A 15,582-nucleotide genomic window follows, 5' to 3' on the forward strand; every position below is an offset into this window, starting at 1 on the left:
GCTAAGTAATTTTAAATGATTTTATGATCTACTGCTCTGCTAGCTAAACAATTATCTAGGCAAAATAATACAAAAATATGTTCTGATCTACTGCTCTGCTAACTAGCTAGCTAAAGTGTAGTCAGTGGCTAACTAAGACAGAGAAAGGTGATGGAAGTTCAACACTTAATTAAATTAATTTAAATACAGCACATGGTTATCAAAACGTCACACCAAGGTAAGCCTACACCAAAGACACACATAATTTAAAAGCGTTTGTAAAATTCAGGTTGTGAAAAATGTATGGAACCATTTCCACGTTTTACTGCTAGGTTTTATGGGGATTATGACCGTCCACTGTGGCAGACTATTGGGCAAAACAGACTGGGTTAGCATAGATTGTTGACAACATGTAAACTACATTTTGTCTCCAATGTTTATTGAAAATATAAATACATTTGCACAATGAGCACTTGTCTCTCAAATACATAGTTACATTGTTGGCTAGCTAGCTAGTGAATTTTAGTAATATTAGCATAGATATGGCATCAGTCAAAACACCACAACACAAGACATGGTATCAAGAACAAGATAAAACTAGCTAAAATGAGCCACCTACGATGCCCCACATGGCAGCTTCTTGTCATTGTTGCTATCTGGTCTTCCAGAATCACAACAACACACGGACTTCTGCCCCATTGAAGCGTGCGCATCGTTTTCGTTGTCAGCTAACCAATATATGGAAGAGCCACTCCTTAAGCAGACCGGAACTGTGACTATTTCTTTCAATGGTTAACGGCCTGAGTGGGACATCTTCATTTATCCACCATCTTTGGCTTCACACCCAGTGGTTTGAATAAGGAAGTGAAACTATACACATGGAGGGTGTGTCTTTTCTATCGAATATATATTTTATTGAATAAAGTCCTCGTCGGATAATAATGGGGGACACAGCAAAGGATAAACGGCAGGAACAATTGAAGCGCTGGTCCGGTTCTAACACCGACAGAGAACCGGCTGTGCCCAGGCGAAGGTGGCGGGGCGATGTCGAGGATGCAGGCGGCTCGGAGGCCGTAAACAACGCCGTTTCAAAGGACCATTCTCAGGATGTGGAGGGAAGCAGATCGACTCCCGGGGAAGCCCATAGTCTTCTACTCAAACGAAGGTACTGTGTTGTCAGATTGAATCATTACTAGCTAGCCAGCTAGCTAGGTTCTCGCTTGCTAGCTAGGACTAATACTATACCGGATGCTATTCAGGAATGCTGTGCGTGGGCTAGGCACTTGCTAGCTAGCTTTGCTAATACTTGAATGTTTATCTCGCTAACTAGTTATATCTGCAATCACAACAATGTCACAAACATACATGTGTGCTTGTCTACTGTCTAGTAGTAGATTTATAACCGTTCTCTACAATATTCGACAGGATATGTAGCTAAAACACCCATGTTGGCTGGCTAGTCATTTTGGAAAGCTAGCAGGCAGTTAACTAGTCAGCCAGCAACATAGTTAGCTAACTACATATCTAGTTAGTTACAATCCACCACTGTTGTTGACAACCACTGGGTTTAACATGGACTATTTGGAGGAGGGGAATATGATCTGCCTTTCATGTATACAAATAATGAGGTTTGACTAGCTGCCATGGAGTGCTGGTAAAATATTCACTTTAATATCCTGAGTAGTGTCACTAAATGATGACCTCTACTGTAGGAGGCGAGTGCGGTTTGATACTGCTGCAGAGTTCCTGGCAGCTTGTGCCAGTGGTGACACAGATGAGGCCCAGGAGATGCTGAAAGATGCAAGAAAGACAGAAGGCAAGAATGGAGACTATCAGGGAGAGGTTGTGAATTGTGCCAATGCTGACGGAATCACAGCTCTTCACCAGGTAAGGACTTGGGCCTTGTGGTAAATGAGTAGAATCTAGTGTCTGTGTATTGACTCTACAACCTATAGTCATACTGGAGCTATGAATATCATCATCATCTCTCCTCATTTACTGTAGGCTTGTATAGATGGGAACATGGAGGTGATGGTCTTTCTCCTGGCTCAAGGTGCCAACATAAACCAGGTGGACAGTGAGGGCTGGACTCCACTGCATGTGGCAGCCACCTGTGGGAACCTGGAGATCACTGAGTATGTACAGTATATCACTTCAACATCAGGCACTAGAATAAGGACTACCTATGAAAACGTTCTACATTCCTCTGTTATAGTGTTGGGCAGTCGTTGCAATTGAGTTAACCGGATTTTATAGCCTTAGCCTAGCCTCCCTGTGCCAATGTTTCTCCATTCAACAATGCTGTATTGTTGTCTGGTACAGCAGGGCCTGTAAAGCTGGTCAACTGCTTTTTGTTTACTCTTGGTTATGTGGCCTGTTTCTCGGTTGTGGATGGTTTCAAACTCTCTTTTTCTATATCTCAGTTTCCTTTTGCAGCAGGGTGCGTCTCTCACTGCTGTGAACTGCGATGGCGACGTCCCCCTGGACATAGCTGAAGACGAGGCCACTGAGTCGCTCCTGCACCAATACACAGTGAGACACGGTGAGTGCTGTGCTGCCAACACAGGGAGGAAAACAAAGGAGTGATTTCAGGGTGATAAGTGTTGTGGTGTCTGATTTTATAAAGACTGACTTAGGTACAGAGAAGGAAGGGAAGCCAGGGCACACTCTTAGCACATTTTTGGCTTGTGATGCTGTCACGTTCCATGTCGAGCTAAACAAGAATAAGGCTCCCCCGTTTTCAATGGAGTTGAGAGGAAAAAGCTTATGACTACCACTTTTTCCGCATTGTTGTTGAGTTGTTGTTGATACATTTCATGCCCGTCTCTTGTTGTCTCAGGTGTGGATGTGGAGGCAGCTAAGCGGGTGGAGGAGGAACAGATCATGAACGACGCCAGAGCCTGGCTGACAGAGGGGCCTCCCTCAGAACTACGGCACCCCAAAACTGGGGCCACTCCCCTGCATGTGGCTGCAGCCAAGGGCTACCTGGAAGCCATCAAGTGAGTGTCCATGGCTTGTCCAAATTCTCAAAAAAATAAATATTTATATACATTCTCCCTCCCTCCATTCTGACAAGCTCAATAACTATTGAGTTTATGGAAAAACAGGGCATTGTTAAAAAACAAACAAAATGGATGAACTCAATTGCATAGGCTTTCTGCTTTGCTCTCTGTACTAAGCCACTCTGTGTTCTTGTTGTGGTTCAGACTGCTGTGCCAGTGTGGGCTGGACGTGTCAGAGATGGACTGGGATGGCTGGACGCCTCTCCACGCAGCGGCACACTGGGGGCAGGGAGATGCCTGCAGGATACTGGCTGAACAGCTCTGCGACATGGAGGCCTGCAGCAATGGGGTGAGACCGACAGACATAGAGCCATACACATCTATACCAGTAGAGGCTGGTGGGAGGAGCTATCGGAGGACAAGGTCATTGAAATGGCTGGAATGGAATAAATGGAACGGAGTCAAACGTGGTTTCCATATGTTTGATCTGTTTGATACTGTTCCATTTATTCCATTCCAGCCATTACAATGAGCCCATCCTCCTATAGCTCGATATACTGGGAAATGTTGTCGACCACTTGTATACCAGGTGTCTAATATTTATGTTACTACTTTGAAATGCTAGGCTAGTATAACTTCACATCATGTGGTAGGTAGTATGATGACACATACTTTCTTGCTGCTTCCATTTTATTTTCTACTTTTTTTATATTTTTGTCTCCGTTTTGTAACGTCAACCCTGCAGGGCCAGACTCCGTTTGATGTCGCTGATGAGAGTGTTGTGTCACTGCTGGAGGAGCTGTCACAGAAACAAGCCAACGTGAGACTTCCTTTTTTTTGTCACTGTTCATGTGTGCAAAAGATTTCTCTATAGATAGCCAATACAAAACTCCCTGATTGTGAAATATTAATAGTAGATTTCACATCTTATCAGAATAGTATCATTAAACTACCCATTTTTGCCATGTAATATTGGGCTGATCTGCAAAAGGCAGTGTTCCTATGTTTCTCTTACTGATGAGTGATGCTATCATGACTCTTGCTACTATGTTTGCCTTGCAATATTATTATTATGCGTGTTATCTAATGGCAATGGTCATATTTCTGTCACTGATGACCGTGTGTCCCTTCACAGTGGCGTAATGAGCAGTCCATCATGGACAGACAGAACCCTGCAGGCTCTACTGCTGCAAAAGCTGAGAACAAACGACGGAGGTCAGTATATGCCTTATTACTGCTGCATCTTATTTTCTCCTGTGTTTCTTTTCCTCTTCTGATCTGTAGTCTTTATTTTGCAGTTAGACTGTAGTTGAAGTAAATGTGGTGGGCTTGGCATCAAGTATCAAATACAGTGAGGGTAAAAAGTATTTGATCCCCTGCTGATTTTGTACGTTTGCTCACTGACAAAGAAATGATCAGTCTATAATTTTAATGGTAGGTTTATTTAAACAGTGAGACAGAATACCAATAAAAAAATCCAGAAAAACGCATGTCAAAAATGTTATAAATTGATTTGCATTTTAATGAGGGAAATAAGTATTTGACCTCCTCGTAATCAAAAAGATTTCTGTCTCACAGGTGTCTTTTATACAGGTAACGAGCTGAGATTAGGAGCACACTCTTAAAGGGAGTGCTCCTAATCTCAGCTTGTTACCTGTATAAAAGACGCCTGTCCACAGAAGCAATTAATCAATCAGATTCCAAACTCTCCACCATGGCCAAGACCAAAGAGCTCTCCAAGGATGTCAGGGACAAGATTATAGACATACACAAGGCTGGAATGGGCTACAAGACCATCGCCAAGCAGCTTGGTGAGAAGGTGACAACAGTTGGTGCGATTATTCGCAAATGGAAGAAACACGAAATAACTGTCAATCTCCCTCGGCCTGGGGCTCCATGCAAGATTTCACCTCGTGGAGTTGCAATGATCATGAGAACGGTGAGGAATCAGCCCAGAACAACAGGGGAGGATCTTGTCAATGATCTCAAGGCAGCTGGGACCATAGTCACCAAGAAAACAATTGGTAATACACTACGCCGTGAAGGACTGAAATCCTGCAGCGCCCGCAAGATCCCCCTGCTCAAGAAAGCACATATACAGGCCCGTCTGAAGTTTGCCAATGAACATCGGAATGATTCAGAGGAGAACTGGGTGAAAGTGTTGTGGTCAGATGAGACCAAAATCGAGCTCTTTGGCATCAACTCAACTTGCCGTGTTTAGAGGAGGAGGAGGAATGCTGCCTATGACCCCAAGAACACCATCCCCACCGTCAAACATGGAGGTGGAAACATTATGCTTTGGGGGTGTTTTTCTGCTAAGGGGACAGGACAACTTCACCGCATCAAAGGGACGATGGACGGGGTCATGTACTGTCAAATCTTGGGTGAGAACCTCCTTCCCTCAGCCAGGGCATTGAAAATGGGTCGTGGATGGGTATTCCAGCATGACAATGACCCAAAACACACGGCCAAGGCAACAAAGGAGTGGCTCAAGAAGAAGCACATTAAGGTCCTGGAGTGGCCTAGCCAGTCTCCAGACCTTAATCCCATAGAAAATCTGTGGAGGGAGCTGAAGGTTCGAGTTGCCAAACGTCAGCCTCGAAACCTTAATGACTTGGAGAAGATCTGCAAAGAGGAGTGGAATGAAATCCCTCCTGAGATGTGTGCAAACCTGGTGGCCAACTACAAGAAACGTCTGACATCTGTGATTGCCAACAAGGGTTTTGCCACCAAGTACTAAGTCAGGTTTTGCAGAGGGGTCAAATACTTATTTCCCTCATTAAAATGCAAATCAATTTATAACATTTTTGACATGCGTTTTTCTGTATTTTTTTGTTGTTCTGTCTCTCACTGTTCAAATAAACCTACCATTAAAATTATAGACTGATCATGTCTTTGTCAGTGGGCAAACGTACAAAATCAGCAGGGGATCAAATACTTTTTTCCCTCACTGTATATATTATTTTCATGAAGAAAGATGGTTTTGTCTTCATAAGAAATTTAGATGAGATTCAATTGGATAGTTCTTCATTAACTAATGTTATTTTACAAAGATGGCTGACTATTAACAAGGCATCTTCCTTATAAAGAATTGCAGGGATTGTGTTGGACAATGTCAGAACTGGATGCGCTCCTCCAGTGAATTTCACGGCTACATTCGGAACATTATCTTCTCCCATGTATGCACCAATCCAAAGCTTTTCAATGCATGAAGGGGAGTGAACGAGAGCACACTTCTGGAGAAGGGGAGAGACATGCTGATAATAGTCGTCTGTTTGTGTTTCAGGAGCGCAGTGAGCAGAATGAGCAGCAGGGAAAAGATGAACGTGCTGGACCAGTCTAAAGAGAGGAGGTCTGAAGGCCTGGAGCTCAGCGAGGAGAAAGAGAGCAGCCCTGGTATATAATATGGCTGGTCACACACACACACACACAGACACACATACATCTGCTTTCATGAAGAATGAAGACTTATTGAAGTCCATTTTCACATTTTAAAATGCTCAGGTCAAGTGGTATGGCAATTATGAATACCCAGTCATGAATACCCACTGACCAGTGTACACCTCCTGTTTGTCTTTCTTAGAAAGCTCCACTCTATCCAGTCCAGACACAGAGAGTGCCACCTCCACCGTCAGCCCTGCTGAGAAGGTAAGACGTGTCTCAATGTATCTTAAGCTGTACGCTAGATGTTGTGTAGTCTACCTGGGTCTGTCGTGCTTTACACATTTAGTTATTTTTTATTTTGTATCTTAGCTGTTGATTATCACAAAATGTCCTCTCCATTTGAATGTCAAGAAAATGTTGAATCATAAGCCTAGCAACAGTGAATCGATGACTGTCAAGAGGAATGTTATTATTTTCCTGTATTGATTATGGTCCTGTCTTGCCTGTGGTCCAGCAGACTCCAGAGGAGAAGGATGTGGAGGAGCGGGACCAGGACAGAGCCAGCCGTACGGCCCGGGTCCAGCCCACCCCCCAGAGGAAAGACCCCCTGGCTGACAGTCCCAACAACACCAACCCAGACAGACGGAAGTAAGAGCCACACGACACACAGTAAACACACATTAAAGCTTAGTGGCCTGGCACAACTATAGGGAAGATATGTGAATAGTTGGTGTAGCAGGAGGCAGGGTGTGGTACATAAGAGGGAAGTGATGGGAGCTAACGAATGAAAGACGCTCAACACAGGCATTTGTTAAAGCACTATCAATGTGTTTTAGTAGAGTGTGTGGATGTCTTCTGCTGTAAATGGAGTGGGTGTGCTTTTATTGAGCTGTATGGATGTGTTCTTTTGGAGCATTCTGAATCTAAGGGTTCTGATGGAGCTGTGTGGATGTGTTCATTTGGAGCATTCTGAATATACGTCTTCTAATGGAGCTGTGTGGATTTGTTCTTTTGGAGCATTCTGAATCTAAGGGTTCTAATGGAGCTGTGTGGATGTGTTCTTTTGGAACATTCTAAATCTAAGCAGGGCCATAACTAGAGCTGAAAATTTGCAGGGACCTCACGATACGATTCGATATTATCACGATACTTATGTGCCGATTTATAAATTGCGATTCATAGGTCCGGACTTCTGTAATTAAATCAAATATTTTGTACATAATAAAGAAAATCAATTGTGGGTCAACATCTAAATATTGCATCCAGCATGGATCAGCGCTCGGAACGCTTTTTTTTTTTTATCTGACTGAGTTCTAATCTTACCTGCCTCTTTGTGAAGGGGTGGAATAATGAACAGTGGTGTGTTCGTTATGTTCGCCTGCGTCCCCCGGATTAGCCTTTTTAGCAGCACATTTGCCACTCTCTCAAATGGCTAACTCCGCCCTCTCGCAGCACTGGCCGAGGGCCTGAGACGTGAAACTAACTACCCCATGTCGGAGTCGGCTAAAGTAGTCAACTAGAGATGCCGGACAAAAGGCAATTTACAGACATCCCCCAAACAAAAACCGACTCGGCGAATGAATGCACAACTGGTAAATAGTCGCTTATAGATATGTCAGTCAGTCAGGTGGCTAGCTGCCGGCAGAGACTTATATTGCAGTAACGTTGAAGGGGCTCTGGCTAGTATTATTTATCCAGCTAGAACAGGGGTGTCAAACTCATTCCATGGAGGGCAGAGTGTCTGCAGGTTTTTGTTTTTTCCTTTCAATTAAGACTTAGACAACCAGGTGAGGGGATTTCCTTACTAATTTCTGACCTTAATTCATCAATCAAGTACAAAGGTGGTACGAAAACCCGCAGACAGTCGGCCCTCCGTGGAATGAGTTTGACTCGTGTGCTAGAAGGATGAAGTAAGAAGCTAATGTAAAACAGAGCGTACCTCAGCAGGAGCAAAAAATAGGCTACTAAGTTATCAGAATAACTTTGCTTTACAGAGAGTAGGCTACTGAGACAGACATTGATATGGCGCTCAGTGGTGAAGTTGAGGCAGGCTGAAATGCATGCAGGAGACTACAGAGAGTGGAAGCAAGCAGAGAGAGCGGTTAGTACAGTGGTTCCCAAACTTTAAGGTCAGGGGCTCTTGTGGAAAATTTGAGAAAACTGTACAAATCTTATCAAAAAAGTTAGGAACCAAAAATAAGATATGAACATCTCCACATGGCGTATCTTTCCTTTAGGCCTACATTCAAATGCAATAAGAATGCAAACAATACAGTTCTAAAAACGTTTTTGTTTATATCGGTGGTAGTCTTCCACTGGAGTTTAGTTTACCCAATACCCACAATTTTTTACCACTACATCACTGATGTTAATACAGAGTCGTAAGTAATATTCTAATAATTCATGTGAATGTGATAATACGATCATCTGTGTGCTCCATTGATAATAATAAATAATAATAATATGCCATTTAGCAGACGCTTTTATCCAAAGCGACTTACAGTCATGCGTGCATACATTTTTGTGTATGGGTGGTCCCGGGGATCGAACCCACTACCTTGGCGTTACAAGCGCCGTGCTCTACGTGTCTGTTTGTGCGGAGCTTGATTAGTAATGCCTAGGAATACAAATGTGAACGCTATGTAATTTCAGAAAATTGATATCTATGTAAAAAGTTGATGATTTTATGCAATTCATAATTACAACTAACTGAACATTCACTGTTGTTACGTGTCAGTGTGAATAATTTCTGATTCAGTTTATTTAATTGTATTGAAATGCAAAAAATTCCCTCACTAAAACTAAAACCCTTGTTACGGTTCGGAATCTAAGGGTTCTAATGGAATGGAGCTGTGTGGATGGATTCTTTTGGACCATTCTGATTCTAAGGGTTCTAATGGAGCTGTGTGGATGTTCTTTTGGAGCATTCTGAATCTACGGGTTCTAATGGAGCTGTGTGGATGTTTGCCCCTCAGGTTCCAGGCCCCAGTAAGAGACGAGGAGTCTGAGTCTCAGAGGAAAGCGCGATCACGCCTCATGCGCCAGTCTCGCCGCTCCACACAGGTACTGGCCACAATAAACCATCACTTTACGTCTCTTACAGAGGACTTCAAATGGATCTCGTCACCTTAACTAACCACCTTTCAGCATAAATAATAAACATGATTTTTGCTTGTTTCCTGTGACAGGGTGTGACGCTCACTGACTTGAAGGAGGCAGAGAAGAGCGTGGCCAAACCAGCTGATCCATCACCTAGCAACATCCTGCATGTCAGTCCTATAGTCACCATAACACCTGCTGAGAGAGGTGAGTTGGACTGTGGTGGAAAAAATTTGCTGTTTTCATTTATTATTAATAGTAATGCCATTCAGGAAGACAAGATTATGAAAACATCAAGTTGGCAATATCAGATGCATGCCCTAGCCTTGCCTTAGTGTCTGTCAAGGGCTCAAAACTGCGACCAAAACTGGTATTTGCGACCCTTTGACAGTACAACACACATTTTTAATTGGTCGCTAGGGTGCCAGTGATTTATTTTTTTGCTGGTCACGTTAGTTTTTGGTTCACAATTTGCAACTTTTTTTTATTATCAAGGTATGCAACAATGGGTATGCAGACCAGGGATTCATAAAGTTTGGTCCGAAGTCTTGGTTGAATCTTTGTGATGCAAAATTGAGTCATGCGCTGTTTGAATGAACATTTCTAAAGGCCTTGCCAATGAAATGTTGACTGCAATGTAGGCCTACCTGTCGAATGATATCTTGATGATTTGTAACAATTGCAGGGCATTTGTTTAGCAAACTCTGCCATCACATATAGCCTACATTGTACATTACAAAAACACCGCTAGCCAAACACAATGGTCTCTTGCTAGGCGCACAATTTAATTAAAGGGCAACTACACCCTCCAAATAGTTTTTTGTTGTTGTTCCCAGACCTCAAGTGTTCTCCCGATTTGTGGTTTAAGCATTGTTGTGGAATAAGAACATCACATTTTAGCAGTTTTTCTATAAAAAAAAGAAGTGATTTTGAGAGTGAAAACCGGGAAAACAGAATTTCACAAAAGATGCAACATATTTTATAGGGCCCTACAATCGCTAGCAATAACACCCTTTTTGGGATTGTTCAATGTTTTATTTGTTTTGTATGGAGGGTAGGTCATTATAGGCCAGGGCTCTCCAACCCTGTCTCTGGAGGTTTTTATTTAAACACCAGTTCTAACTAACCTGATTCAGCTTATCAACCAGCTAATTAGAATCAGGTGCGCTAGATTAGTGTTGGAGCGAAAACCTACAAGACGGTATCTCTCCAGGAACAGGGTTAGAGAGCCCCTCTATAGGCTACTTACGCAGCCTGAAAATTAAACATAACATTTAATTGATGAGCGCATCATCCGCTTTCCATGGCCAGCATTCTTTTAATTCGTGCCAGTAACATTCAGTTGGCATTGGCCCAGTGTGCCACTGGCAAATGTATCTGAATGTCACCCTGCAAGGGCATGCACATTTAAAAGATGGCTAGTCATTATTAGCCTGGTTCTTTTTGGAATGCAGATACATTATGGGACACAGGTCAGGTCATTATCGGCGCGCAGCGGCAAAAAATTGGGGCAACCAAATCATGTGCTGGTGCCGTCAACTGAAGAAGTTGGTAGCACCAGTGCCACCGGTGGGAAAAGTTAGTTTAGAGCCGTGCTGTTGAATGCCTTTGTGATCTAGCAATGTCATTCTGTTCCTATTCTATTGTAGACACTGACCCAGCGAAGGAGGTCGGGCCCGAGGGAGAGACGCGGCTAGGAGTGAGGGACCGACGGAAGGGGAGGAGAGAGCGACGCTCCACTGGGGTGGTTCAGCTAGGGGTACGCGGAGGAACCCCATCATACATATTCATAGTATTCGTGCTAGAGCTATTGATGTCCTTGTTCTAATTGTTTGACCATTTCCTCTTTGTATAAACTGATTGAACTTTAATTTGACTATCAGCCAATATCATAGACAACCTCACTCTTTCTTGTCCACATCCAACAAGCCACAAGTACAAAATAAATGTAATGTCCTACAAAGACAAAGAGGAAATGACACAGTATGTCCTAACCTCATACTCAGAACAGGAACCCCATACCTGACCTGAAATGCTGTTTTTTCCCCTTTTTCAGTTGTGTAATTGCTATATTTCTGTATTTTAACTGCTTTATAATGTAGGCCTGAAGATAGGACTTTTCCCCCACACTAAATGTTGGAATCTGATTCTTTGTTACAAAAGTGGTCTTGTATTACCATACCTGGTAAAATATTAGTGGTCAATGTCAAACGTACCATTGTCAACATGTTATTTGTTACAATAGTCATTATTCACTATATATTTTTTTAAAATAAGAATGAACATTTGGATGCAATGGATGAAGCACAACAGGATGAAAGCCACCGTCATAGTTCACCCAGGTAAGTGTTTTTCATTTCTATACTATAGTATACTGAATTACTATACCTCTCTATATTGAGTAAACCATGTACCCTATGTCTATCTTTGCAGTGAGCCTCAGTTGGGAGATTTTTCACCAGACTACAAAATGGTATGGCATTGTTGACAACTCCCAGTGATTTAAATACACACATTCTTCAGGCACTTGAGAGATGGTAGCTAAGGTTTTAATATGTGAGAGAAAAACAGGCTCTAAAGAGGGGAATGAATAGACACAGCTGACTAGCTGTGAAATAGGAGTTTAAACCACGTAAACTGAATGTATTTACAACTGCAGTGGCTAGGCTATATCCAGGCTGATGTCCTCTGCCTTTGACCGACTCCCTATTTGGTGTCGCCCTCTAGCTGTACACGTCGGTGCTGCAGGAGAACGGGTTGCTTAGAGACAAGCTGCAGGAGACGGCGCTGGTGCTCAGCCAGAGCAAAGTGGAGCTGGAGAGACTCCGACAGGTGAGGATATGATCCTCTCTGGATGTTAATGGCCATGTTGTACAGCAAAGCCATGTGCCATGACTCTTTCCCTTGTCTTCTCTCGCTCATAACTACAGATAAGTCTGGATATGATTATCAGGTATTCCGTTTCATTATAAACTGGGTGGTTCGAGCCCTGAATGCTGATTGGCTGACAGCTGTGGTATATCAGACTGTATACCACGGTTATGACAAAAGTTATTTTTACTGCTCTAATTACGTTGGTAAACAGTTTATAATAGCAATAAGGCACCTCTGGGGTTTGTGATATATAGCCAATATACCACGGCTAAGGGCTGTGTCCAGGCACTCCGCGTTGCGTCGTACATAAGAACAGCCGTGGTATATTGACCATATATCACAAACCCCAGAGGTGCCTTATTGCTTAAATATATTAGATCCACATAGCAGTGGAAAGGAGGGAGAAGAGGGGTATTGGGACAGATCCTAGAAGTGCTGTCGCTGGTCATGTGGCGGGACCTGACTGTATTCTGTGTCCGCCTCTGACAATGTGGAGGGAAGTTGTGTAACACAAACAATACACAGTATTGTATGAACACAAAGATGGATTCCAGATTATAGCACACAGAATGTGTCGGCATTATACCGCTCAGCTTCTGTGTTGCGCTGTGCATGTCACACAATAGCCCTGTTGTAACTGTGTGTCTGTTTCCATTGCAGAGTCAAGAGAGCAACACAGAGAGGCCGGCCCTGCAGGAACTGGAGAGATTTGTGAGTCCCGTCTTAAACTGTCTGTATTCAGGTTTAGGGTCCATTTTACTTTTAGCTTTCCAATTCAGGAAATTATTTATTTATTGGATCAGTTGAGGTCAAATGGAATATAACCTAATGTCATTAGCCGTAAAGGCTGCATACCTGTGTGGGAGTGAGTTATAAAATCAGTATCTGTTTTTCTCGCAGGAGAAGAGAGCACTCCAGAGAAAAGCAGTGGAACTGGAGGATGAACTGAAGGTATAAGGGAATTGTTCAGTCACTGGGGCTAGCCTATTTAACTCATATTTTGTCTGTTCAAACTTTAATTAACCTGCATAATTGTTAGCAAACTACCCCAAACACTAACCATAAGCTACCCCAAACTATTAAACAACCCAAAACAACCTCAAAAACACTAACCACATAAAAGTACTCAAAACAACTCCAAATTACACAAACACGACAATCTACCCCAAACACTAACCAAAACTTCCCCAAAATTTGTGCTGAGAATATTGTTATATTCTGTACTGTTCTACATTGCATTATCTGTAACATCACACACAATAACCAATAGATTTCCATCAACTGATCATGATAAACAAAATCGTTGTTTGACTCCCCTCCCTTGTTATCGTATATTTCTAGGTGCTGGTGGATCTCCGAGCAGACAACCAGAGGCTAAAGGACGAGAATGCCGCTCTCATCCGCGTCATCAGCAAACTCTCGAAATGAGCCTCATCTGCCAAACCTCTATACGGAGAAAAGTGTTAAAAGTTCCTGTCTCTTGCCCAACTCACAAGGCACATACCGGGAACAAAACCCAGCATAAAAAAACAGCGTTCTGCTCTGATAGAAGACCAACGATGCATTTGTTCAATGACATTTTGGGATTTATAACTGGATAGTTTTTGCAGGGTTGTTATTCGCCTTTGCGTTGACTTCACTCGTTACTCGATCTACTGTATAACAAGCTGAACTGCACCTCCTATGGATTCACAGGGTACTGTAGGGTGTTCCTGTTCAAATTCTGAAATAAGTTGATCTTTTTTTGTTTTTCAGACTGAAATATTTTGTGCTTCGCTTCTGCATTACCTTGTTTAAGGATACATGTGTTTTTAAGATATTTTAATAACCATGCAAAGTGCGCGCTTACGATAACATGATTTTACTCCAGAGTATATACCACTAGACACCTAAAAAGGACTGGGGGGGCGATGCCAACGTCAGGTCCTTCAGTTCTGAGGAGAAGGTTGTTATTAGGTTTTGACATGCATATTCCACAAAAATGTGCCAAACACACACACCAATTTCCTGCTTGTTTGGCATGTTGTTTGGGGAAAGGTGAAGTGATTGGTTTGTCTCTCTCAGGACGAGTCTGGGTCAATACTGTACTTGAGCTGACTACTGTTAAAGTTGGACCAAACTGTATGCGCATGCTACTTTTTTCTCTCCTTTGAATGTATATTTATGTGTATATTTATGTACAGGGGCCCTCTCCTCATCCAGTGATGTAGTAGTAATGGTCTCTTTTATTTAGAAAAGGACGGAGATGGTGGGCGCTCATACTGTGACAGAGACCTGTTAGTTAGTAGACAGGCAAGATGGGTCAAGTCTTTTGAATGTTTACTGCGTTTTTTTTAAATGCATGCCAAATTGTATTTTGACAATGTGCCTTTCTATATATATTTGTAATTAATATTTACACAACGTCAAAAATAAAATACAGTATGGTAACTTAAGCTCGCCATCTTGCCCGCCACAATTCCTGTGAGGTGAAGAGAATAAAACTCATGATCAACACCTTACCTAATGGAGACATTAGGGAAGCACTGAATGTGCAAGACAATGCAAATGTTATTTATATTGTGCTTTTCATTAAAGGTCCAATGCAGCTGTTTTTATCTCAATATCAAATCATTTTTGGGTAACAAGTACCTTACTGTGACGGTTTTCAATTAAAATGGTGAAAAATAAACAGAGCTTCTTAGCAAAGAGCAATTAACAAGCAAGCATTTTGCTAGGTCTGTCTGGAAGTGATCTGAGTGGGGAGGGGGAAACTGAAAACTAAAGGTTTAGAACTCTCTTTCTTATTGGTCTATTAACTAATTTAAACACCTGGTGATGTCACCAGGTAGGCCAAAACTCCATCCCACCAAAACAGGCTGAAATGTCAGGCAGTCTTTTCAAACAGCTCTTGCACTAAAAGGGTATTATCATTTTCACAATTTCACTGTATTATTCCAACCTCATAGTGTGGAAATATATATATATATATAACACAGGAAAATCAAGTTTTTGACTGCACTGGACTTTTAAAGAGGACTCTTAGTAGGTAAAAAGTCAAGACCAAGATACATTAATAATTACATCACAATCAGTAATGACTGAGTTTGAGTTTCCTATTTTTTGCAACACTTGCAAGTGTATCGTTTTACAAAATACAACATATCCACTAGATAAAGGCTCTCCAACCCTGTTCCTGGAGAGCTACTGTCCTGTAGGTTTTCACTCCAACCCTAATCTAGCGCACCTGATTCTAGTAATTATA

The 15,582-nt window shown here is 42.3% G+C and overlaps 1 protein-coding gene across 2 annotated transcripts; it reads left to right on the plus strand.

Moving 5' to 3' along the window:
- Nucleotides 1–745: 745 nt before the first annotated feature.
- LOC311131153 (protein phosphatase 1 regulatory subunit 12C-like) lies at nt 746–14,930 on the plus strand. Of its 2 annotated transcripts, none has more exons than XM_084163989.1 (20): nt 746–1,144; nt 1,692–1,866; nt 1,984–2,114; nt 2,403–2,521; nt 2,819–2,978; nt 3,186–3,330; nt 3,727–3,801; nt 4,117–4,196; nt 6,268–6,377; nt 6,565–6,629; nt 6,880–7,013; nt 9,341–9,428; nt 9,554–9,671; nt 11,114–11,223; nt 11,742–11,806; nt 11,898–11,937; nt 12,192–12,296; nt 12,999–13,049; nt 13,239–13,289; nt 13,680–14,930. In XM_084163989.1, the coding sequence occupies exons 1-20, from the start codon at nt 921–923 to the stop codon at nt 13,764–13,766; spliced, it is 2,133 nt and encodes a 710-aa protein (XP_084020115.1). In that variant the 5' UTR covers nt 746–920; the 3' UTR covers nt 13,767–14,930. The 2 variants fall into 2 exon arrangements, with proteins under 2 accessions (XP_084020115.1, XP_084020116.1); XM_084163990.1 differs by having other exon boundaries at nt 820–1,144; nt 6,883–7,013.
- Nucleotides 14,931–15,582: the final 652 nt, after the last annotated feature.

Source organism: Coregonus lavaretus (assembly GCF_964263955.1).
Source record: "Coregonus lavaretus genome assembly, chromosome: 6".
In the NCBI taxonomy this organism is placed as follows: Eukaryota; Metazoa; Chordata; class Actinopteri; order Salmoniformes; family Salmonidae; genus Coregonus; species Coregonus lavaretus.